The 24,531-nt window shown below is 46.4% G+C and overlaps 1 protein-coding gene across 3 annotated transcripts in view; it reads right to left on the bottom strand.

The window, feature by feature from the left end:
• Positions 1 to 24,531, bottom strand: part of CREB3L2 (cAMP responsive element binding protein 3 like 2) — a 121,286-nt gene that overhangs the window by 12,040 nt on the left and 84,715 nt on the right. For 2 of the 3 annotated variants that reach the window (XM_040471852.1, XM_040471851.1), the window contains exons 3-8: positions 21,273 to 21,448; positions 19,728 to 19,815; positions 14,630 to 14,814; positions 12,234 to 12,380; positions 11,020 to 11,078; positions 9,653 to 9,721 (exon numbers count right to left, since the gene is read on the bottom strand). In XM_040471852.1, the coding sequence (XP_040327786.1) occupies positions 9,653 to 9,721; positions 11,020 to 11,078; positions 12,234 to 12,380; positions 14,630 to 14,814; positions 19,728 to 19,815; positions 21,273 to 21,448 (724 nt within the window). The remainder of the gene's footprint in view (positions 1 to 9,652; positions 9,722 to 11,019; positions 11,079 to 12,233; positions 12,381 to 14,629; positions 14,815 to 19,727; positions 19,816 to 21,272; positions 21,449 to 24,531) is intronic. The other variant, XM_040471853.1, reaches the window with a different exon arrangement.

Raw genomic sequence — 24,531 nt, 5'->3', positions numbered from 1 at the left:
AATGATCATATGATGCAGCAAGTTTTTTTCCTTGTCAAATTTGTTCTCTTATCCCCGCACTCCCTAAGAGCACTCCATTCTTTTATTATTATTATTTTCATTTTTAAACTTATTTATTTTGAGAGACAGAGGGGTTGGGGAGGGGCAGAAATAGAGGGAGACAGAGAATCCCAAGCAGGTTCCACGCTGTCAGCGCAGAGCCCCATGCAGGGCTTGAACTCACAAACTACGAGACTGTGACCTGAACCGAAGTGTCAGATGCTTAACCGATTGAGCTACCCCGGTGCCCAGAGCACTCTACTCTTACCCACTAGCTAAGCTGCTGTTCCCAAGCTGGGGGCGCTAAGTGGACTGCTATGCACCCACTTGCTGGGTGAGCATTCATTCTCGCAGAGCTGACAGGTGGCTGGTGGGGGTTTACATTTTATTGGCCACCATCTGTGCTGCCAGCCCCAAAGCCCTCACTGGGCTCTCCGTGCTGGATTTTGGGATTCCTGGGGCAGGATATATAGGTGAGCCCACAAACAAGACCTGTATTTGCCCGGACAGCACAAACACTTTTCTCTCATATTCTGGCCTCTTCCTGGGGTCCTGGATTAATGTTTCTGTTGCCTACTAAACTATGGAAAGGGGCCTCCTGGCTTCTTGGCTCGCTGCCCAAGAGCCACGTCTTAAAGTGGTGGCTGCCGCTCCGTGGGGGGGCGGGGGGGGGAGGGTACTTCAACTCCCATGGGGCCCGTCTGCTGCCTGAGCTGGCAGCCGAAGGGGCTCACGTTCAGCTGTGCTCTGTGCCTTTGTCCATCCGGGCTTTAGACAGCAGCACTCTAGATGTCCCCAGACCCATTTCCCAAGTTTCGAGGCGATTTTAAAGTGAAACCATTTCCATCTTTTCCCAACCATCCCTATTCACCCATAACCATCCCACACTCCCTTCCTGCCCATTTCCTGCTCTTTGCCCAGTCCTTGGAGCACGAAACACCAAGAAAACCAATGCAGCAAATGACTCGGAATCATTCCTCTCTTCAAATTTCTGGTTGAGATTGCTAGCCCTGGTACCATTTCCCTGGGATGAAGAGTCTCCCAGGAAGCTCTGTTGTGCCCCCTAAAAACAGAGCTGTAACAGATCAGACATACCTAAACACCAATGGTAGAATGTCTTAGCCTCAAGCTAAGGGGCCCCCAGCTACAGGGGCAAAGTGCTACAAGTTTGGAAGAAGGGTCATTTAAGTCTGGCTGGGTGAGCAGGCAAGGCTCCAGGTTTTCCAGGTGTATATGGCATTTTCCTTGGCACTCAGCAGCAGATCGTCTCCAAACTCATGATAATTATATTCTGAGTCCACTGCAAATGAAAATAGTTGTTTGATGGCCCCTGATTTCTAACAGTTTATAATCTAACTCTTTAAGAGGAACAAACATGTAGTTTTGACATAGATTCTTTTTCCTTAGCTTGAAATTTTGGTGGAAAGCAACAGTGATTGATAATGTGCTCTTTGCTGCTGCTTCTCCTATGTGGATCAGTGGAGGTGAACTGAACCAAATGGTAGAAATGATCACACTCGGAAGCCCATCCATCAGCAACTCCGAGTGATTTCACCCAAGGAAAGAGATTTAGCTAGCCCATCCATCCCCAAATCTAAACAGATTTCATGATCCAGTCAAGTCTGGGGAATTCATTTACATTTGACAGAAATACTCATTTTTGTTGTCATAAGGAAAGGAAATTAACAGTGACTGAGCACCCACTGATTGAGTTCTAGGAACTCCACATCCGGAGATACAAAATAACTGCCTGAAAGACATGTAACTTGTTAAGCTGAAGACCTAATATGTAAACTAAAACCTGGTGCTGTAGTTCAGGTACCTTCCAATGCACTGCAACATGGGTACCCTGGTTTATTACCTAACAAAATCTGTAACCAAAAGACTTCTTGGTTAAGGAGATTTTTCTCACGCCCAGTGACATTAACCTCATATCAACAACAGCCCAATGAAGAGATAATGTCCACTGTCCACTGTTAGATAAGAAAAGGTTACTATCAACCGGGGCCAAGCCACAGATGGAAGAGCCACAGGAAAAATCAGTCCGATGGCAATGAGATACATACTAACAAAGTTTCGTGATATGGCTACCAAAGAAACGATAAGGGCAAATCAACATTTCCTGGCACATCTCCACCAGATAGACCAAAGATAAAGTGCCAAGTGATAGATAAGAGGATGAAGGGTGATTCTTGCCCTACATCAGGTGTCTGGAAGTCATGTCTGAGCTTTGTTTAGGAAAACGGAAACTGCAAGACGTGTCCCTCTGTGAGACGCCGAAAGAGCTGATGAGACGGCTTTAGGATTGCTCAGCTGGTACGTCTGCGCTCACACAGGGGATTGGCTGAGTTTAGATCTTGGTGCCACTGCTGCATACCTTTAACCAAGTTATTCCAGTCCTGGGTTTAGGCGGCTAATCAAAGTCAATTCCTTTGATGTAATCAGCTACCAAAATGACAAGAGAACCCCCACTTCCTGGAACACTCTGGATTTCTTGAAGCAAATACACCTTTACAGAGTGCTTGCTGTCCCTTTCCGCTGATGACAGATGAAGCCTGCCCTCTTTACAGGGAAGCGTGGTGTCTCCAAACTGAAATATTAGTCTGAGATGATGTGGGATTTTCCCTCATGCCACGGGGACAGATGCCACGGCCCATAGGACGGGGAGCGTGGATGACAGCTGTTAGCCTGCTTGGGCTGAAGAAAAGGCAGCCAGCAGATGAAACGGAAGAATTATTTTAAAGCTAAAGCTCTAAAAACCTAACCACAGGACAGACCCAACAGTGCATTCAAAGCTCAGCATAAACTTTTCCTTTATTACTGTATTTTAAATCATCAGTGACCGGGGCTAATTATGGCTTAATGAATTCTCAGGCTTTGGGGAGCAAGGTCTCAATTTAGAGAACAGAGTACTCTTAGCAAACATTTATCTGGGCCAAGAGATTTTTCACAACTTGTTAAATTGGGAGTGTCCAACTCTTGATTGAAAATGTGGATTCTGTCCTGTGGTGAGACGTAAAAAGAAACTGAGTGGCTGTTCTCATACAGTTCTTTGCAAGAGAGCAGTCGAAGGCAGCTGCCAGCCTTGCCCAAAATAAAGTATCACCCTGTATCTTGGGAGGCATATCAAGGGAAACTGGGCAAAACGTTAAAAAATGGCCCGAGTGCAAGACGTAATCTTATAAGGGAAATACATCAATGGCCTCATGTGTTTTCTTTGTATTTCATTTAATTTTGTATTCTACAGTTTCCTTTATTTTTGAGCGACAGGGCAAGAAAGAGAGAGAGAATGGTCACACAGTTATTGCACGTTACGCTCTGAACATTCAGGGACCTAGTTTCTCACTGGCGTGAGAAGCCAGAACCCAGGAAAAACAATCAACTGGTGGTTCCCAAAACCTTCCTGGGCCAGAAGCTCCAAACCAGGACCTCTCGAGAGCAGACATACTTTCCATCATATCTCATAACACATCTTACTGAGGAACGGAACCAATTGGGCTGTGGTGTGTGTGTGTGTGTGCACACATACGTGTGTGCATATACACCACTCTCTGGATAAGCCTATAGAGATACAAGAAGTTTTTTCACATCCTTATAGAACTAACAGCGTAGTATTTTCCCAGTCCCAAATCATGAGCCATGAGTGGGTTGTGAAAACACTTGGGTTGCCAGTGCCGCGTTTTTTAAGGAAACAATCAAACAGAACACATGGTATTAGAGGACATCACACAGAGTAAATACGCATTCCTTTGTGAAGCATTCCTATTAGTTATGCATATGACGTATTATGTTCCTGTGGCGGGTCTGGGTCGCTACCTACAACGCACAATGGTCACGATTAAAAAGCAAGTCTAAGGGCAGTGATATATCCACACGTATATAATTCACACACATCTATACTCAGCCATACATAATTATCTTGTGTGTGTGCACAGACGCAAAATAATTATATATGTGGCGATATCAGAGGACTTCATGATGTCTTTCTGAACAAAAGTCTCACCTGAATCCCTCCCTGTCTCACCCCCACCCCAGTCTTTGAGAGCTAATGTCTCTAAATTTCGGAGGATTAGGAGGAAGGTGTCCAAAAGCTAAAACATTTACCTCAAAGTCCTGGAGTGAATGTGGGAAGGTGGTGTATACAAGGAGACTCATGAAGTACCTCCAAGACTTTCACATACTGAAGTGTAACATGTATAAACCAATGACAGTCACAGGGTGCTAAAACCCTAAACTTTGAACACCTAGGTCTTTATGATCTCTTACTTAGGCTTTGAGAGTTGTTCATGGGGCTATGGCCTAAATAGGGGGGAGGGGGACAAGGATGAATTTCTCCTTCCTCTTTCTGTGCAACTGCTGTATCACAAAGCTTTTGTTTTGCAGGGATCAGAGGACATTTCTGGAATATTCTATTACCTACTTGCCCAGGAACAAGAACAAGAGAGCTCTAGAATGTTTTCTGGGGCTGCGGAATGGCTAATTTTACCACAAAATTGTACTAAAATGCTCTTCCAGTCTCTCTGGGGAACTCTGTCTAGTACCCAATGATCTGCTGAAGTTTGAAAGATTTTCACCAGAAAAGAAGGCTTACACTCTTCACAGCCAGAAGTTACAGACAACGGAGAAATGACAGGGAATTACAGCAAGATCAAGATCTGCAGAGGGTAAGTGGTGCCATTCACCAGTACTCCGCTGGCCTCTCTGTGTAGGGGAGTGGGCGGGATCTGCAGTTACGGTCCGTGGACAGAGAAAAGGCGAACCAGGGGAAGAGGGTAACAGCGTGTGGTGCAAACAGGTACGGCTGTGTGGGCTAAGTAAACACACGAGGAGAGGCAGAACACCAGGAAAGCCCAGTGTACTTAGCGGGAAAGACCTCTACCAGGAACTGTAGATAGTTCAAAGAATGAGAGGGGCACCTGGGCGGCTCAGTCGGTTAAGCGTCTGACTTTGGCTTAGGTCATGATCTCCCGGTTCATGGGTTCGAGCCCCGTGTCTGGCTCTGTGCTGACAACTCGGAGCCTGGAGCCTGTTTCGGGTTCGGGGTCTCCCTCTCTCTCTGCTCCTCCCTTGCTCACTCTCTCTCTCTCTCAAAAATAAATGACCATTAAAAAAAAAAAAAAAGAACAAGCCAAAGTGGAGTTGGATGGAGACGATGATAGCTAAGAGGACCTCACAGACCATGGAGGATTTCAGGCAGACATCGGCCAAGGTTCAAACTCCTTACACACTCCATCAGCTGCGGGGGTGGCCCGGTCTACCCTTCAGAGAACAGACTTGGGGTAGAGACCCACACAGGCCCTGGAGATGGACCAAGGCTCTTGGGCAGGGAATTCCAGAATCCTAGGTACCAGGGTAGGGTCTGAAGGGGCAGGGTGAGAGCTCCATGTGGAAGCATCATCCTGGCCCTGCTGACTACTCTTCCAACAGAGAGACGTGTGGCTAGAGGTGAGCCACAGTGGACTCCTCAAAACCACAGGTCCAAAGCAAGGCCCTCCTCTTTAGGTTGAAGGTAGCCCTGCACTAGGAAAGGCAGTGGTCCTGGAAAGGGGTGCAGCACAAGAAAAACCAAGGTGGGGACTAATTTAAAAATTAAATGCCTGAGGTCTAGTCTGCCCGCCCCCCCCCTCCCCCGCCCTTCTACCTCTAGACGTTTGAATGACCTGAACCTCACTGGGCTTCAGTCTCCCTTTCTGTAAAATGACGTGACTACGAGTCACATTAGACGGTCTCCGCTAACGTGCAGTTCGACTCTAAGTTCCCATGGCCCCACACATGAGGGCGGAGGAGAGGGCAGGTGGCTCACAGCCCTCCAGAGGCAACAGAGCCAAATACAGAATTGAGAGGAGCAAACTGAACCACCAACACCTAAAACTGCCGGGCTGGGCGGTATGCGTGTGTCACCGGCGCGGGATTTCTCTGGAATGGGACCCGGGCAGGGCCATCCAGAGAGCCTGTGGCTTAGAAGGGTGGATCGTGAGCACAGGACAGCCAGCACGATCCCCCGGCAGCCCCCCACACGGGCTTCATCCGCGCTCTGCAAGTGGAAATGTATTTCCTGACTGAGCACAGGAAGACGGGCCCCCTGGGAAACCGTCTCTCTTTCTCTCATCTCACACGTTTCCTGATGGCATGCAATTAGTAGATCACCTCAGCAGAGCAGGTGCGAAGGTGCTTTCACACTGCTTGGCTCTGCTCCGAGAGCCTCCCAGGTAAGGCTGCAGAAGCCTTAAGAGCACGTCTTCATTTCTTCTCCTGTCTTCATGCTCTTCCGGTTTCCCGAGCTCCAATAAAAGGGTCTCTACATCGAGAAACCAACAATATGCTAGGTGGCTGCGGCTGAGTCCAGTATAAAGGGAAAGATTCAGGACTGACTCCTGATCTGGGCACTCGTTTTTATCTAGAGAGGTGGAAAAGTCCCTTGTGGGGTATAACACAGAAGTGGTAAAGTGTAAAGATGATCTTCCTTTAAGCTGGTCAAGGAGGAAACAGCCCGTCACTTTTCCCGCCATGTCCTGCCGTATGAGACAATGGCGCCCCAGGTCTCCCGCCCGACTCTAGTGACCCAGGATCCTGTTCACGGAGAGCCGTTTCCCTCCGGCCAGCACCCTCCAAAGGATAATAATGCAAGAAGCATGGCCAGGAACACAAACACAGGTGTGTGTTCATTAGGCCCAGCCCTGTACTTAGTTCAAACACTGGGTCACTTAGGCGGTGTCACAGGAGCAAAGGGACCAAAAGTCTCCCCTTATCACATGCCCAAAACACCAACGCCTTATGACTGGTGTGGGGCAGGAGATTGGCAGGGTTTACCTTATAGTCCGTGTGATTGGCGCAGTGTCCTCTGAGCAAGGTCAGGCCCTTGGCAGGGAACAGAAAGAGAAGGGGGAAGAGGCTGGAGGGAACGCGGAGCCACCTTCCCTGTCTCAACCAGGGCAACACTACCTTTATTTCTTGACCTCTCAGGCTAAAACCCGTAAGATAATCTGTGGGAAGGGGCACCTGGGTGGCCCAGTCGGTTAAGCCTCTGACTTGGGCTCAGGTCATGATCTCATGGTTCGTGAGTTCCAGCCCTGCATCGGGTTCTGTGCTGACAGCTCAGGGCCTGGAGCCTGCTTCGGATTCTGTGTCTCCCTCTCTCTGGGCCCCTTCACCGCTTGCGCCCTCTCTCAAAAATAAATTAATGTTTAAAAAAATTCTTTAGAAAGATGATCTGTGGGAAGACTATATATTAGTCAAGCGTCAGCCACGACCACCATAAAAGAAGGGTTGTCCACCAGGAGAAGTAAGTTTTGAAGAGGGAGAACACACATAGGGCAGCCGAGGGACGGAGAAGGGCACCAATATCATGAGGTAGGTTGCTTTTTTTTCAGTGAAGATCCCAATAAATAACTGGAAAAAATTTCCACACAGTTAGTAAAGAAGAGGAAAATCATCACGGACTCTCATCACTGAAGAACATGAGATATGTTGACCGTAAGCTCAAATATGCCATATGATCCCATAACCCATATTCTATAATAACACCAGATTACAGTCGCCATTATTTAAAAAGATAAAAACAATTGAAAACACAGATTGTTGTTACACAGAATCAGATGTGCCCTATGTCAATGTTCCTCACGTGATGGCTCTTTATCAAAATCTGACAGAAATAAGGATTCTGTAGAAATATATTTCCTGATATGAAAATGTGTCCAGTGTATTCTGTTAAATGGGAAAAGTTTCTTAACAAGATAGGATGCATATAGGTATAAATACATAAATATAAACTATCACAAAATATAAACATATTTCTGGGTGAAAAGATTGCAATTTTCTGCTTTAGCTGTAGTTTCTGACTTTTTCTACACTGGGAATACATCACCTGTGGGTGTGGTTTTTTTTTAAGTTTAAAAAATATGATACAGGAGGGTCAGCCTGGAGAGGGGAGGGGAGGCATTTCCCAGGAAAGGGGGGCAAGGGAGCCCTTCTCAGAAGCACCCTGCTCCCCAGCACAGCCCAGAGTGCACCTTTGCTGCCCCCTTGTGGTTGTGAGAAGACCTGGCACACGGAGCCCCTAGACCAGAAGGCACCTGGACAGAACTCCAAGGTGATCTTGCATCAGTTCCTCTTTCCCTTCTCACCAGTTCATGGCGTGGCTTTGTCCCACTCATGAACACGGGGCTTCTGCAGCAGCAAGTGCTAGGGCGGGCATGGGAACATTATCTGTTCAGGATGCTAACAAGATAGGTACGGACTCTGGTGGGGGTCCAGGACCCAGAGATCCGCTGTGGCAGGGGTGAAGGTGGAGATAAGGAGGGGTGGAGCCTCAGGAGACTAATGGCCAAAGGCAACCATGAAACCAGAATCCTAAAGTGGCCCTGGAAACCGTCTCCTTTGCCTCAAGGGAATCAAGACAATAGCACACGGAGCTGGTGACATTTACTTACTTCTGCCATCTGTCTACAGGGCATTTGAGGTGACCGCCCTTGATCTGCTATTTGAGCACACGTTCCCAGACTTGCAGAGGGCAGCCCAGTGGGGTTACAATGTCCAATGTTCCCAATGACGGGGGTTTTAACTTCCGAGAAAATAAGCCTGCTGTTTGCGCGTCAAACCATGAAGATGGGAGCCATATTTGACGTTAACATCCGATGACGTGCTAATAGATATTACATGATCCCTTAACAACCGCAAAATCATTATCAGGCATTTATGCCTGAGCCGAATGAGCCACCCAGGCGCCCCTATAGCGGGGATATTAATAGGACCACCTCACAGGGCTGTTGGAAGGTAAAATGAGTTAGTATCTGTGACGCACTGAAAAGAATACCTGGCAAGAGAGCGCTAGAAGAACCCGTTAACTCATTCTGTCTGTTACTTTTTTAAATGGCTTTGAGGGGCACCTGGGTGGCTTAGTTGGTTGAGCCTCCGACTCGATTTTGGCTCAGGTCACGATCTCACGGTTCATGAGATGGAGCCCCAGGTCAGGCTCTGCGCTCTGTGCTGAGCCTGCTTGGGATTCTCTCTCTCCCTCTCTTTCTGCCCCTCCCCAGTGCATGTGTGTGCTCTCTCTCTCTCAAAATAAATTAGAAAACTTAAAAAAAGAAGTAAGAGCCACTCACTTAAAAAAAAAATGAGAATAAAATAAAATGGGTTTGAAATGTAATGAATGAATGAATTTTTATAAGCGGTAATTTAAAACACAAACTTGGTCTTCTCTTTTCTTTTCACTAATAAACACCATTTGTTACTAAGACCGAGTGACGACGAAGAGGCCGGTCCCTCTCTGGCCACCTCTAACGTTTAGCGTCATTTTTAGAAGAATCAAACTTATCCAACTTTATTCTCCTCCAAGCCTCCTCCTTACGCCCCTCATCAGAACCCCTGTCAGAACTGGCATCTCCATCAATCCCGTATATGTTAGGGAAAGTAAAGAACGCGCATGCGTGTGTATGTGAGTGTGCAATGCACGTGTGGGGCGGGAACAGGTGGGCAGAGTATGGCCGTCCCAGACACCTGGGCACGACTGTACCTTCAATGGGATCTCCTCCACTTCCTTCTTGCTCTGCCTCTCTTTCCGCCCCCCTGCCATTAGGCCATTTGAACAGCTCCTTACTGCAGCGACACTCACCTGTTGGTGTTCTCCAGAACCTCCACCTTCTTCCGAAGCTCCAAGTTCTCAGTGGAGCAAGACTCCACCCTACAGAGGAAAGAGAAAGAAGACAACTAGCTGTATCACTGGAGCAAATGCGAGGCCAGGAGCCAGGGTGGAGGCAGGTGGGGCTCAGAGGAGGTGTGGGAATCAGCTACTCGAGGGAGGTGAGGGAGGGAGTCTGGCCAGCCTGAGGTGGGAAGAAGGATAAGAAGACAAAAGAGAAAAGAGACACACACACACACAGAGAAACCAGTGCCTCAGTAATGGAAAACAAACAGGATGGTACAAAATGTAAATTCCTTCTGGTGTCTTCCAGCCTTGGCTGCTCTCACCTCATCCCGATTACCCTTGACACCTGTTACACATCTCCCTCATCCTACAAGGGCTGGATGCTGCTGGCTGTACCCTCGGCCCGGAGGACTGACGGGAAGCCAAGGCGTTCGGGACAGGGTGAGGGGAGAGGATGAAAACCCAGTGCGCCAATACAAGGAATCCAGGCGCAGCAGCATAGGCATCCCCCAAAGAGGCAATAAAGACCACCTTGGCCCTGGATGCCTACAGAAAATACTGGACCAGAACAGGAACTGCTTAACGCCAAACTACCAATACTTAAACCAGGACGTAGAAACACTAACTTTCGGTGGGAACTTCAAGAACCAGCCAAGGATCCACTCCTTTCCCCAGACACACGGGAAGATTCCTTTCTGGATCAGCGGCCTCATTTCCATCTCAACATGATACCTGTTGGTCAGCTGGAGAACTGTTTTAAGCCTAATACAAAGTTGCCATTTTCCTAAGAGCCCTCCTGATACTTGGAGCCATTCGGAAGAACAAAAGACGCCTTCAGGTGTTTTTGTGAGAAGTCACTAGCCCGTAGCATGAATTATAGTGGACGGAAAATAACGAACTGCCAGCCCGACCTACTGCACTGCCTGTGTGTTTCCCTAAGGTGTGAGGGAAGTGGCCGAAAGAACTGATTAATTAGCACTGCCCCTTCCTGCTGAAACAGTGCTTCTCCTCCGTGGAGAGTTCCAGAAACGTGAGCGTATGTTAATATTTACACTTGTTGGCAAGGAAGCCTTCAAGGACTTAAGGAACTTTGGTTAGAACGGTGTAATACAAATGCCTACTAAGACTGAGGGTACTTTTTACTTCCAGCCAAACTTAAAAAGCTTGCCCTCTAAAAACCACTAGGTGGCAGGCAAACCATAGCTGATGAATGAGTGGGCTTTAATGGTGGCGAGAACAAACTTCGCTTCTCATGAAAAACCCGATGCTTTGCACACTCCCGGCTCCCCATGTATGTCACCCAATAAACACACCCAGTTTCGCAGGAGGCTTACTTTTTCTCCAAGCTGTCCATGTATTCTTTCTTCTTTCTCCTACTTTCCTGGGCAGAAATCTGAGATATAAGGGGAGAAGAAAGGATTCACTTCCTGCTATATCGATAAATCAATTATGTGTAAATGGAAGAGAGAGATCCGTTAGTGCAGACATCACCAGAGTCCTGCTCACTGTTGTAGCCACTCTTCATCTATTTAACCTGCTGGCTCATCTGTGAATCACCTCTTCTGACCACCCTGGTTTCAACCAGCCCGTGTTCTCCCCAAACTAGGTCCCGAGTGGGAAGCATGGCGGGCCTGAACAGAACACGTGGGTCACAGACCATCTGTAGGGTCTTGGATAAATGATTTCAACGCTGTGAGCCTCAGCTGGCTCGGCTATAACACAGAAACTAAGAGGGTTGGGCTTGCTCATACATAACCCCCTACTGGTTTTGCACATGGACCAAGAGTCATAACCAAACTTTCTTTCTTCCTTTCTTTGCCTCCTCCCTCCTGCCCTGCTTGTGCCCTAGTCATGCCCCTGGGCGTCACCAGCCCCGATTTGCACTATAGGGCACAGAGGAATAGGAGACTGCAGAAGAGTGGACTGCAGAATTTTTTTAATCAAAAACCCAGTAAAGAAAGAAAATAAACAAATACCCATAATGTATTTATGTTTAATATAAATTATATACATGCCTACGAGACCAAAATACTGTGCACATCATAAAACAGAAACTTGAAAGGCTGAGATAAAAAAAAAAATTAATGAGAGTTCTAGTATCTTCCTCTCACCCCTGAATGGATCACCCAGGGCACCCAGGAGTCCACACACCCAATTTCGGATCCACTGGCCCAGAGGATGGGTGGAGGGGCTGGAAGAACACAGGGGTGAGTGGTGGCTGCGTTCCCGCTCCCCACCCAGGGGAAAGGCAAGCCGAGTCTTGTCCCCCTCCATGGGACGGGCCCTCAGTGGCCACTGGGAAGAGGGGAGTAGGGGCATGCAGGCTCACTTCTGGTCACAGTCTCTGCTCATAGAAGCTCTTAGATTTGGGGCGCCTGGGTGGCTTAGTCGCTTAATCTTCCCACTCTTGATTTTGGCTCACGCCGTGATCTCGCGGTGTGTGGTTTGAGGGAGCGATTCTCTCTCCCTCTCTCTCTGCCTCCCCCCCCGCCCTCAAATAAATAAATACACTTAAAAAAGAAGCAGCACTTAGATTTGAAGGGCTCACCTTGTTCTTGATTTTCCTCCGGATTTTCTTCAGAGCCTTCTCCTCTGATTTTGTTAGAGGCAATTTGGTGGGGATGGGATAGCCCTCGGCGATCAGGGTCCTCTTCTCCTCTTCTGTCAGGACGAGTGGGCCTGATCCTTGAAGTTTCTGTGAAGTTCAAGGGGGGGCGGGCAGAAGAGGGTCAAAGCACAACAGCTGAGCACGCTGAAGAAACACGCAAACGTCTGAGAGAAAAAGATGTCCGTGTGCTTCGGGGGAGAGACGAGCATTTGCAGTGGGGGCAAAGATGCTGAACGCACTGTCGTGTGACCTGGTGCAACCCAAGGATTACCGCTCAAAGGAGACCACCCCTCCGTTCCCAGAAAGTACCCCACTGGCGAAGACGTCAGAAGGAAAATTACAGGGTTCGTTTCGCGCATCTCGCAAGATTTCGTGGCCTTGCGGTGATGGCGGATACACCTGGAGCTCTGTCTGTGAAAGAGTGTTGTTGTTCTCCTGAAAATGCAGTTTTGCAAGATGCTCTCCTTGCGCCGGGGGTCGCTTCCTGTCCCCCGCTGACAGCCAAGGGGCCAGAAACGCACCCGCAGCCACATCCCGCGGAAGTCTCTGGCTTCAGTGGAGCCCCAGATTGTCCACCATCAGTGAAGATGAGGACTGTCGCTCATCTCATTTAGCCCCTAAGAGGATGATGTGTTTCTGACTGGTCAAACGAGCTGAGAGCCGACTGCGTGTGAGCCCCACGTTCCATGTCATGGAACACTCAACACAAACTGGGTCTCTCAAGCAGGAGCTTGTGTTCGAGACTGAGACTGAATTGATCCAGGAAAGGGTGAGGGCAATTAAATGTTACGCTGTGATAGCAGCTCAAGGTGCACGCAAAACCCGGGGGGAGAGACGCTTCTATGAGTTTGTGCGATGGGGAAAGCCTCCGGGTACGACAAGAGACTTGAATCATGCCTTCTGAAAGGAAGGGGATGATTTACACAGAGAGGGGAGGGCATTCCAAGCAAAAGGCAGTATTTTGAAAAGTGATTGAAGAAGCTATTCTGGAATGGATCAGAAGTTCTTGAAGCAGCAAAGGGTCAAGGCACCTAGTACAGAGTAGACATATTAGGGCCTGATACCAAGAGCTAACACAAGAAACACAACAGGCTATGGGGGTGTGACCCCAGGAGGATTTCCTCCAAAAATGTGCAGACTGGATTGATTGGACGAGGGCAAACAGGTATACAGGATGAAAACCATTCTAGTTCCAAAGGGGTGAGGAGTTGACTTAGAGCTGGTAAAGACAGAGTGGGGAAAGTTAATTCCCCTGTCCTTGGTAATGGTGAGAGAAACGAATGTGGCCACAGATCCAGAACTTTCTGGGACACACTGAATTTAAATTTTCAAAATTATGTTAATTGATAAATGGTTCTTACAGAATTTCGAATATCTCATCCCATTCAAATTTGCTCTGTGATATAAATTCAATGCGATATAAATTCCATAAGGTTGATTGTAAGTTTATAATTTTTCAGATTTCATAGACATCAGTGCGCTCTTCAGAATAATAAAAAGTTAATACCTAGCCCTATTTTTATTGGGGAAAAGGTGCCCTTACATACTTTAGGGATGAATGATGAGTCACGCTTTCTAACCTGAGTCTCTGGAGTAAGAACTGTGCCACACAGGGGCGCCTGGTGTGTGTGCCACATAGTGGCTCAGTCTGTTGAGCCTCCGACTCTTGATTTTGGCTCAGGTCGTGATCTCACAGTTCATGGGCTCAAGGCCTGCGTCGGGCTCCATGCCAAGCATGGAGTCTGCTTGGGATTCTCTCTCCCCCCCCCTCTCTCTCTACCTCCCTCCCTCCCTCTCTCTTTCTGCCCCTCCCCAGCTCATGCACACTCTCTCTCAAAACGAAAAAATAAACATTAAAAAAAGAGAGAGACTTGTACCGCACACAAAAAGCGTTAAGCTCTGTTTTTGAGCTTTAGACGTCAACACGTTTGATCGCCGACAAACTTTTAAGTTCATCAAACATGGTTTATTTGAAAAATACGTTCTCTCGCAGGCCGCAGGATCATCTAAAGTGACGGTAAATATCTGCGACATGATTTGGAGGCGGAAGGCAACACCACGTTTTTCTCCCCTGTGCTTGTAGCTGCGTAAACTAAGCACATGAGCGGTAACTGGATACGCACAGGGAGAGGAAGAGAATTTGTGTTAGCGTGGCCGGGTGACGGGCAGGTCTTCAGAAAGGGCTGTACGATGGTTATCGCCCTGTTTTAGCGAATTAAACCAACAACTTCCTTCCAAGAACACAAATCAAGCGGCCTTCAAGGGCACCCCCTCCCAGTGAAGCTCCAAGTGACCGCGGGGGAAGCGTTCGCGTCCAGAGATGCCAGAGTACTCACGTGAGGCGCTGTGAGGAGAGGAGAGCTGGACAGGGCGGAGGGGGCCCGGGCCGCGGCTCTGGCGGGGCTGTGGGTCTGGGGCAGGCCGAAGGGGTGCAGGCGGGGGTTGGGGCTCAGGCTGCCCTCCGAGTCACTGCTGTGGCTGCTGGGGGGCGTGGGAGGTAAGTGCAGGTGTTCCACGGAGGCTGAAGAAAAGAAAGCGATTGCATCCATCAGACAGCAAAGAAGCAGGACCTGGGGGTGGTTCCACGTCTGTACATCCATTCAGCCCGACTCGGGGCAGCTGGACCGAAGGCTGAGGATTCTGCAGGTGCTGATGTGCAAAGATCTCCAACATATACTGCTAGGGGGGAGGGGGGGAATCAAAGCAGCCCTCCTTTTGTGTGAAAAAGGAGAGAAGGGGAGTACATCATATTTGCTTGTCTCTGCATCGAGAGACTGGAAAACATACAAGAAACTAATAAAATTATGACCTCGGTGGGGGGGCAGCGGGAGATCAGGGTAGACAGTGAGAGCGCTGGCATAACTTGTCACCGTATCACTTCCTATCATGTATATAGCTTGACGTGTAAACCACGTTAATGTATCAGGCACTTAAAAAAGAATCTTTAAAAAAAAATTAGCAAACCTTGGGGCCCCGGAGGGTTTCCAGTGGCTGCTTTGATTGATAAAAGCTCATGTTTCTGAAGGAATGTGCCAGGCAGGGCCAGCCATTCTTCCTTCAGAGAATTTGAAATCCATCCGCCGACAGACAGATAGGTGGGCGCTGGAAAATAAGCGTGTGGTGGGGATCTTTCTGCCCCACAGTCCTCTAGCATCTGAAAGTCCACCCCTCGCCTCTCCTCAGGGAGTCACAGACACACTGGCTGTGGGAGCCTGGGAGCCTCGGTCGGTGTTATCACGCACACACCTGCAGGGCAGCAGCGAGGGCTCCCGAGGGAACGATCCACTCTGAGTTCAACCTTTTTGACAAAGGAACTCTCCTTTTTCTGACCCGTGGACATTGTCACTATGCTGAAATCCCTTGAGAGCCAGCCACTGTTATCGAGCTGAGGGGCATAACCCTGGGTAAGCCTTTTACCCCGTGCCCCTCCAGGGCCCCCAGGACAACAGAGCCCTTAGCACCTCGGCCGGGCCAGAGAACAGCTTGGGGCCGCGGAAAGGCCTTAGCCTCTTCTCTCCCATAACTAGAGACTGCCGAGGTGCTATCAGTGGGAAGGGCCTTCTGAGGCACAACTGACATAAGAAAATCGATCCCACCTACAGCTGCCTTTAGAGGTGACAAGCAAGGACCAGGTGGCTCTCTCTCTGAAAACACCTGAATATCCCAGGTAACAGGGAGTGTCCCTCTCGGCCACCCCTCCTGCCACCCTCCCTGCTCCTCGCGTCACGCATTTCTTTCTTCTCTTAGTCTCTATTTTTAAAATTTATTTTTAATTATTTATTTATCTTTGGGTAAATGTTTATTTATTTTTGAGAGAAAGAGCAGGAGTGCGAGCAGGGGAGGAGCAGAGAGAGACGGAGAGAAAGAGAGAGAGACAGAGTCCTACGCAGGATCCACACCATCAGCACTGAGCCCGTTGGGGAACTCGAACCCAGGAACTGGGAGATCATGACCTGAGCTGAAGTTGGACGCTTAGCCAACTGAGCCACCCAGGCACCCCTCTCTCTCTCTAACTATGACCTTGTTTTTCTCTTTTTCTAACGTACCACCTTTCACTAGCTGCTTCTCTTTTTCTCTGCCAAAGTCTTGCCAAAGAGCTCCATGGGTTTTTAATGTCTAAGGGTATTCTTAAAGCTAAAGAATATTCTTTTTTTTTTTAATTTTTTTCAATGTTTATTTATTTATTTTTTTAATTTTTTTTTTCAACGTTTATTTATTTTTGGGATAGAGAGAGACAGAGCATGAACGGGGGAGGGGCAGAGAGAGAGGGAGACACAGAATCAGAAACAGGCTCCAGGCTCCGAGCCATCAGCCCAGAGCCCGACGTGGGGCTCGAACTCCCGGACCGTGAGATCGTGACCTGGCTGAAGTCGGACGCTTAACCGACTGCGCCACCCAGGCGCCCCTGAATGTTTATTTATTTTTGAGAGAGACAAAGACAGAGCGTGAGCAGGGGTGGGGCGGGGGTGGGGGGTGGGGGGGAGACACAGAATTGAAAGCAGCTCCCTATGTGGGGTTTGAATTCACTGACTGCAAGATCATGACCTGAGCCGAAGTTGGATGTTTAACTGACTGAGCCACCCACGCGCCCCAAGCTAAAGAATGTTCTAAAGTAATCCATGTATCTCTAATGCCAACACCCCTGCCAACAGTTCCAGGTGTCTGAAATGTGTGCCCACCTAGGAAGGAGTCCTGAGAGAGTTAACCAACGTGTCGGATGACTTAAACAAGGAGGCCATTAGACTGAGATGGCTTTAACGCTGTGGCCTAGGTGAGCAAACCTAAAGTCTGTGCTTGTAGATGCATCAAGGTTACCAAATTGAAACCTAAGGACAAGCAATTCACAAACGGCCAACCAGACTTCAGACTACAGCCAATCAATAATTTCTTTGCTTTGCTTCTGCAAATTATAAAAGTCTCTCCCTGAGCTCCCATTGGTGGAACTCTCCTAACCACTTCTGGTTGGGCACTGCCGATTTGAATACGTTTTTGTCCAAATAAACTCCTAAAATTTTTTTAATATGCCTCAGTTTATCTTTTAGCAATGTTAAAAAAAAAATCCCCAAACCCAGGAGCAAAACCCATTAGGGGTTCCCACTGTCTGCCACCCTGTGCTGTTACATTCTGGAGAACTAGCCAAGTTCTCGTCCTTTTCACTTAAGCACAGTCCAAATTATTCTAATCCTTTTCTCCTTTCCAAGCAGAAGGTACCCCACACAAAAGGGAAACGGCATGACATGGAAAGTGAAGGAAACGTGAATCCCCTCTTTCTTACTTATTAAGAGCCACTGACCTGGCTATTGGGGCCCTGATATCACATTTCTAAATATCATTTGAAATGCCGGTCTCAGATTACTTGCAAGGTCTGGGGACAGCAAGCTACTTTGCCTCGAAACTCCACTGCATACAAGGATATCGAATTTCCCTCTCTCTGTTTAATCTAGGATAATGAGGAAGGACTGCCTGCCACTTACTTTACTCTTGAAACCTTTCTCCTCCAGTGATCTCAGATTCTGAAGTCACTCCAGGATTCACTGTTCTAGTGAGGACACTTTCTGAAGCATATTGCAACATAAACTAAAAGAGCAAGATGCATTTGCTAGCTTTCGTGAGAATGAAAAGAATTACTTTAGAACAGGATATAAAGCTGAAAGGTGCTAATGGAAACACCCAGTGGAAAGAAACATTGTCTCCATAGGGATTCTAGTCGATATTACGAATTTTAAGAATGCAATCATTTCTTACTGACAATAAAGGCAAATGCCAACCCTGATTAAACTGTCGCAGATAAAACCCTGAGTTAGTCTCCAGTGCAATGAAATGCTGGTGCCTTTATGAGAAATGTTCATATGTAACACCCACACGTTAAGTACACACTGTAACACGGAGGCCTTTTCTATGGCAAATGCAGATACGAATTTCTTATTTGTGGATCACACTAATGATCTGTCCTTCTAACTATGTGCTGAAGATATAAATAAGAAGGAAAATGGTGGCAGGTCCAAAGGCACAGATGGAAGAAACGCGGGACCCATGCAGGAGTAGCTCAATAAAAAAGGCAAAAAAGCTTCCTTCTACTCTATGACACTTGTGGGTCAGCGTTCGGAATTCCTCACTATGGGCTTCAGATGAGAACAAGACGGAGAAGTCAGAAAGAAACCGACACAGAGAAAGAAAAACTGAAAAGTATGACAACTTCAAGTCTGACCTTATTCTGTTCCAAATGGATGGCAAGACGCCCCGTGAGATGCAGGAACTAATTTAGAAATAGGGAAGAGGCTCTTTGCAACTATTGTCACTTAAAGTCAACATTTATTTTTTATTAAAAAAATGTTTTTAATTGTATTTATTTTGAGAGATAGAGCGAGCAGGGTAGGGGCAGAGAGAAGGGGAAGAGAGAATCCCAAGCAGGCTCCATGCTGTCAGCGCAGAGCCTGATGCAGGGCTTGAACCCATGAACCAATCATGACCTGAGCCGAAATCAAGAGTCGGACGTTTAACCTACTGAGCCACTCAGGTGCCCCTAAAGTCAACATTTGAAAACACTGAATGATCAGACAGATTGTGAATTCACTTTACAAAGGGTTTAAACTCGAGTTGTTGTAAACAGGCAAGGTGCCTTTGCAGATATTTGTTTATTTGCCTCTACTGATCACCGAGGCAGCACAGAGAATTGGGTTTGATTGACACACTCACACCCAAAAGGGCAGCAATTGCGTCGGTCATCAGCACCCCAAGTTCATAGCTGACTATAAAGGTTTTGAAAAAATACCCCCGCGAGGAGTGAAACTAAATGAAAAGATTCAGCATAAAAGATTCAAGCATATATACACAGGTAAAAGGTTCAAGCACAAACATATATGGGAAATTAAATTGTAGCTTTCCAAGTTTGTATTTAGAATCAATGTTTTATATATATGTATATAAGTATATATATATATATAATATATATACATATATATACACACATATAAATATATGCAAATATATTTTGTAAATATATTTGTAAATATATGTAAATATATATGTAAATATATATAAATATAAATATGTAAATATATATACATATATATATTTAATGTTTATTTATTTCTGAGGCAGAAAGAGACAGAGCATGAGTGGGGGAGGGGCAGAGAGAGCGGGAGACACCGAATCCGAAGCCGGCTCCAGGCTCCGAGCTGTCGGCACAGAGCCCGACGCGGGGCTCGAACTCACGGACCGTGAGATCGTGACCGGAGCCGAAGTCGGTCGCTCAACCGACTGAGCCATCCAGGCGCCCCGAGAATCAGGGTTTTAAAGCACAGAGCTGTTTCGGAGACCAAGCTATGCCTGCGGTACAAATTAATCCCAGCACTTTCTCCCACATTCCCTTTCTCTTTCGACTGTGCTCTGACGTCTAGTAGCCCCGAAGGGAGGCAGGGAGGGTAGACAGACCTTCTTTAGGAGAGAAGTTGAGGAACTGATCCACTTCATGAGGCTCCAGCTTAATCTTAGGAATAATGGTCTGGCAGGAGGAATCAACCTGAAGGGAGAATTTCAAACAGTTTTTAAAAACCGGCAACAACCTCGTAGGATCACCAGGGAAGCTAGCTATTTGTCATCTGTGTGTCGCCCTCCAGGCAGCCCTGCTTCTCGGAGCTGGCAGCAACCTGGCTGAGCGCAGGCTCCTTCTTTGACAGGGAGGAGGCTTCGTTCTTAACCTTTCTCTCACTGCCAAATCTGGCACTACAGCTCACGGAACACTCAGAATTCCAAAATTAAAAAACCAGGGCGAATTCATCAATATTGTTTTTATGGTAACATAAAGGCATTTTATCATGCAACAGTCTGGAGAATTTGTAAAGGGCCACAGGCCTCCACCAGTTTGTCCTACGGCAGGAAGTGCATGAACCAAGCTGCATCCATTCCCCTCCAGGCTTCCTCATGGTTGACGACATCTAACCATGAAACAGTACGGAAAAGAGAAAAGGTCTCTGGCCCGTGAGTGGAGCAGGGCCATGACCCTGACCTTTCTTAGTTACATACTAAAACATCAACTGAACCAACATCTCGAGGAGCAGGGAGACTTGGACACGCTCTAGAAGCCCAGTGCAATGAACAGATCCAGGCAGCGAGTGAGAAAGGAATTCTAGAGGGCATTGTAGAGGTGTCCTGTTCACAGTCCCTCATCTTTTCCACGATGGGTTGTCAAGAACACTAAGAACAAATATGGCGCCTCTACTCTTCTGTGTGACCTCTTCCTGAACAGGTACAGGTAGATATTACACCTTGCTCAGAGGACATCTGACTTAAAGAACATCAGTGGAGTCACTGTTTATAACCCTTGGCTTTGAACTTTAGGAAAGGTAGGGCTGGCTTCCAACATCTGGAAGAAGATGTGTGAGTATGATTCTGGTCTATTGCTAGATACCAGAAATATCTGGAGAGAAGGTAGAGCAAACTAAATTCTACTTCCTGTAGGCATGGAATTGAACCAAGAAGAAATTCCCAATTTTTTATGTTTTCCGTGGGTAATACGATAAACGTTGGTAGGTTGGAGATCCCTGAACTGGGTCAGGGCAACTCCGCATTGCACTAGGAAAGTAAAATGTTACATAGGAACCAACATTCCAGTTAGCCACCGCATGCACGCATGCATCATCATTTAACCCCTCTCTTTCCACTGGCTTAAAACGGAAGAGTTTTTTTTTTTTTTTAAACTATAGATATCCACCTATTTTTTTTTTTTAATTTTGTAACAGCAATCATCGGAAAAATGAAATCAGACTCGCTACCACTTTTTCTGAACAATGTCTTCAAAGGAAGTGGTATAACAAACGCTGACCCCAATAGGTATTGATATACACATACGTACATACACAATTATATATCCTTAAGCATATACAGCCACTAGCTCTAAAAAGGTTAAATGCCTTATTGGAGAATGAGCATCCATATCTTTTGATCCAGTGTGTGTGTATAAAAGAAAATTGAGTATACCCCAGTATTCGGTTCCAGGAGGGGTTCCTCCTTTTCAAAAGGGGTGGAGATGGCCGTGATGGTCAGAGTGACAGAGGGAACAAGTCCCGGGGGCGGCTCCTCTGTAATCGGCTCTGTCTTGATGGTTGTGGATGGAAAGTCTGTAGACAGATACCATTTCTCACTTTCCACTTCATCTATGGGAAAAAGATAAGCACACGTATGAATTCGTCCAGGGTGTCATACATAAGTAAAACAAACGACTACTGAGCTTGCTCCTCAAAACACAGTTCCAACAATAAAGGGCAGAATAGGAGGAAATAAAGTGAGGATGTGAGAGGGGAGAGAAATGGATAAAGAAATGAATGGCAAAGTAAGAATCTATACCTGCATTCGCTTGAGCGTAAGTTTGCCGAAATAAACGACAAGGATACACGGAAAAGAAAGACACCCACCTTCCTGGTCAGGGCAGCAAGGAGACTGGATGGATGGGGAACAAGACGGGAGGAAGAATCTCCATGTGTGATGTTTTACACTATTTGTTTTCTCAAACTAAGTGAATGTGTCATCTATTCAAAAATATAGAAGTACATTTAAAATTAAACGAATGGTTTGAAACCAGAGTCTCAGGAGAGACGACTGGGGACCACGGATAGGTGGGCTCTATTCTACTCTCAATGGACAGTGATTTTTTTCCATTCTTTTCTTCTCACTCCCTGTTTTTGTCCTTCTGTTTCCCTATGACCCCACTCATACCTTAAGCCCGACCTAGAATTCCAGAACTTTACTTAGCCCTCTGCAAAACTTCAGGGTTTATAATAAACATCTGCCTTTGCTGAAATGGATCAAATATCTAGAGAAAAGGGCTGGATCTTGGCTTGCTACTGGCTTTCATGGTTATCACAGGCCTGGGGATTGCAACAAAGCATTAAGAACAGACAGAAGCACCTTGTCCCTTAATGCCCATTCTTCTAGACACTTAACGTCCACCTATTTCTTACCAAATTACTTCAGCACTGCTAACTGAGCACAGTCATGGAAAAGGAGGGAATAGGAAGAGAAAAGACAAGGAGATTGCAAACAGGTTCAGAACAAGAAAAAACAAGTCAGAGATTCCCAAAGTCAGCATTCCTTAGCTGATACAATTTTTATTAAAATGAGGCTAAAATGAAGCAAAGATACATTCCTTGCTTTATGAAAAGGTTTAAACACACACACACACACACACACACACACACGCACACACACACCCCACATGCTGAGTGAACCATTACTATACCAAAGAGCAAAGTCGTTCCCATTAGGACTCAAGTTTTCTTAAGAGAAGGTACGCGAAAATCATTCAGAACTGGTAGAGGCGGGGAAAGAGCAGGGATAGAAGCACAAACTAAAGGTTATAATTATTAAAACTGTATTTCATAAGCAACTTCCTTGAAACTCAAGAAAAAGATTCACATTTACAAAGGAAAATGATCTCCCCCTCCGCAATCCAATTTATAATTGACTTCATTGACTAGCTCAGCCCTGATTTATTTCCTGAGGCAAAGGAAAGATGGGCAAGACTTCTGTTGGTTGAAGACATTTTGCTTTTGGAACTAGTTCCATAAAGCTGTTGAGTGCGATGGTGTGATGGGAGAATTTCCATCATTCACAGGGTACGCACCACATCCTGGCAGAAGGGGGAGGGGCAGGAAACAAAGGGCCTTTTGATGGCGGCCAGAGGAGAGAGACCACACTGTACTTGACACAGAATTCTGCTGGCCAGATGGGCGCCCGGCTCAATTTAGAGAAGCAACTGGATGAAGAGGCAAAAGAAGATTCTAATGCCTCTCCCAAAATGAGCTTAAGAACTAGAAACTTCTGTCACCAGCAAGGAAGACACACTCAGGACAGATTTGGGGAAGAGTTGGAGAGACAGAGTGCACAGATCACACTTTCTCTATTCAGGAATGGCATATGGCTGCCTTTGATTTGTGAAGTCAACACTTACAGCCTGTCCACACTAAGCAGTATTTATCCCTGGCAGAGAGGCTGGAAGAGACATAGTAAGATAAAATACAGCCTCAGTGTATGTTAAAATTAACAGTAAGGAGACATCCCTGAGAAAAGGTCGCACAGGGAATTGTAAGATAAGACCAGACCCACCCCCATGCACTTACGACCACTATGTGATGAAGCGTAATTCACAAGGCAAAAAAAGAAACGGCAAAAATAAAAACAAAACTATAAGACAAACTGAAGACAGGTAACACAATCGGTTCTTCCAGTGTAACTAAGCCATCCTCAAAGCACATGCATTCATAACATAGGTCAGGGTAGTTGATATTCTTTTTAAAATATTTTTATTTTATATTATTTTTGAGAGAGAGAGAGTGAGAGAGAGTGTGAGCAGGGGAGAGAGGCAGAGGGAGAAAGAGAATCTTAAGCAGAGTCCATACTCAGTGCAGACTCTGATACGAGGCTCAATCTCATGATCCTGGGATCATGACCTGAGCTGAAATCAAGAGTTGGACGCTCAACCGAATGAGCCATCCAGGCAACCCAAGAGAGTTGATATATTTTTTTAAATGTTTGTTTATTTATTTTGAGAGACAGAGAGAGAGAGTGTGCACAAGTAGGGGAAGGCAGAGCGAGAGGGAAAGAGAGAATCCCAAGAAGGCTCTACACAGAGCCCAACGTGGGGCTAGAATTCATGAAACGTGAGATCATGACCTGAGATGAAATCAAGAGTCGGACAGTCAGCTGCCTGAGCCACCAAGGCACCCCAGTTGATGTTGATATTTTTAACGCTCAGTGTCCTACACCCCTTTTTAAAAATTTTATCTATCTATCTATCTATCTATCTATCTATCTATCTAAAATCATTGCTGTGTCAGGAAGAGAGACTGCAGGATGAACAATGATACTTGAACTAGGAAGCAAAACCTCCTCTCTCAAAGACACTCTTTCAAGTGAGAAGCCCAAGGAAGCTGCCTCTCTTCCCGCGAGCTTTGTTGAGGACAAAACACTGGCGTTGCCTTCATGCTTCCACTTCAATAAATTTATTATTCTTTTTTTCCCAAAAAGTATTTATTTTTTAATTTTACTTTTTAAAATTTATATCCAAATTAGTTAGCATATAGTGCAACAAAGATTTCAGGAGTAGATTCCTTAGTGCCTCTGACCCATTTAGCCCATGTGTGTGTGTGTGTATATATATATATGTATATATATATATATATATATATATATATATATATGTATATATATATGTGTGTGTGTGTGTGTGTATACACACACA

The sequence above is a fragment of the Herpailurus yagouaroundi genome, unplaced genomic scaffold (genome assembly GCF_014898765.1).
Source record: "Herpailurus yagouaroundi ecotype Mexico unplaced genomic scaffold, PumYag 100, whole genome shotgun sequence".
NCBI lineage: Eukaryota > Metazoa > Chordata > Mammalia > Carnivora > Felidae > Herpailurus > Herpailurus yagouaroundi.
This window is presented reverse-complemented; position numbering and strand designations above follow the sequence as displayed.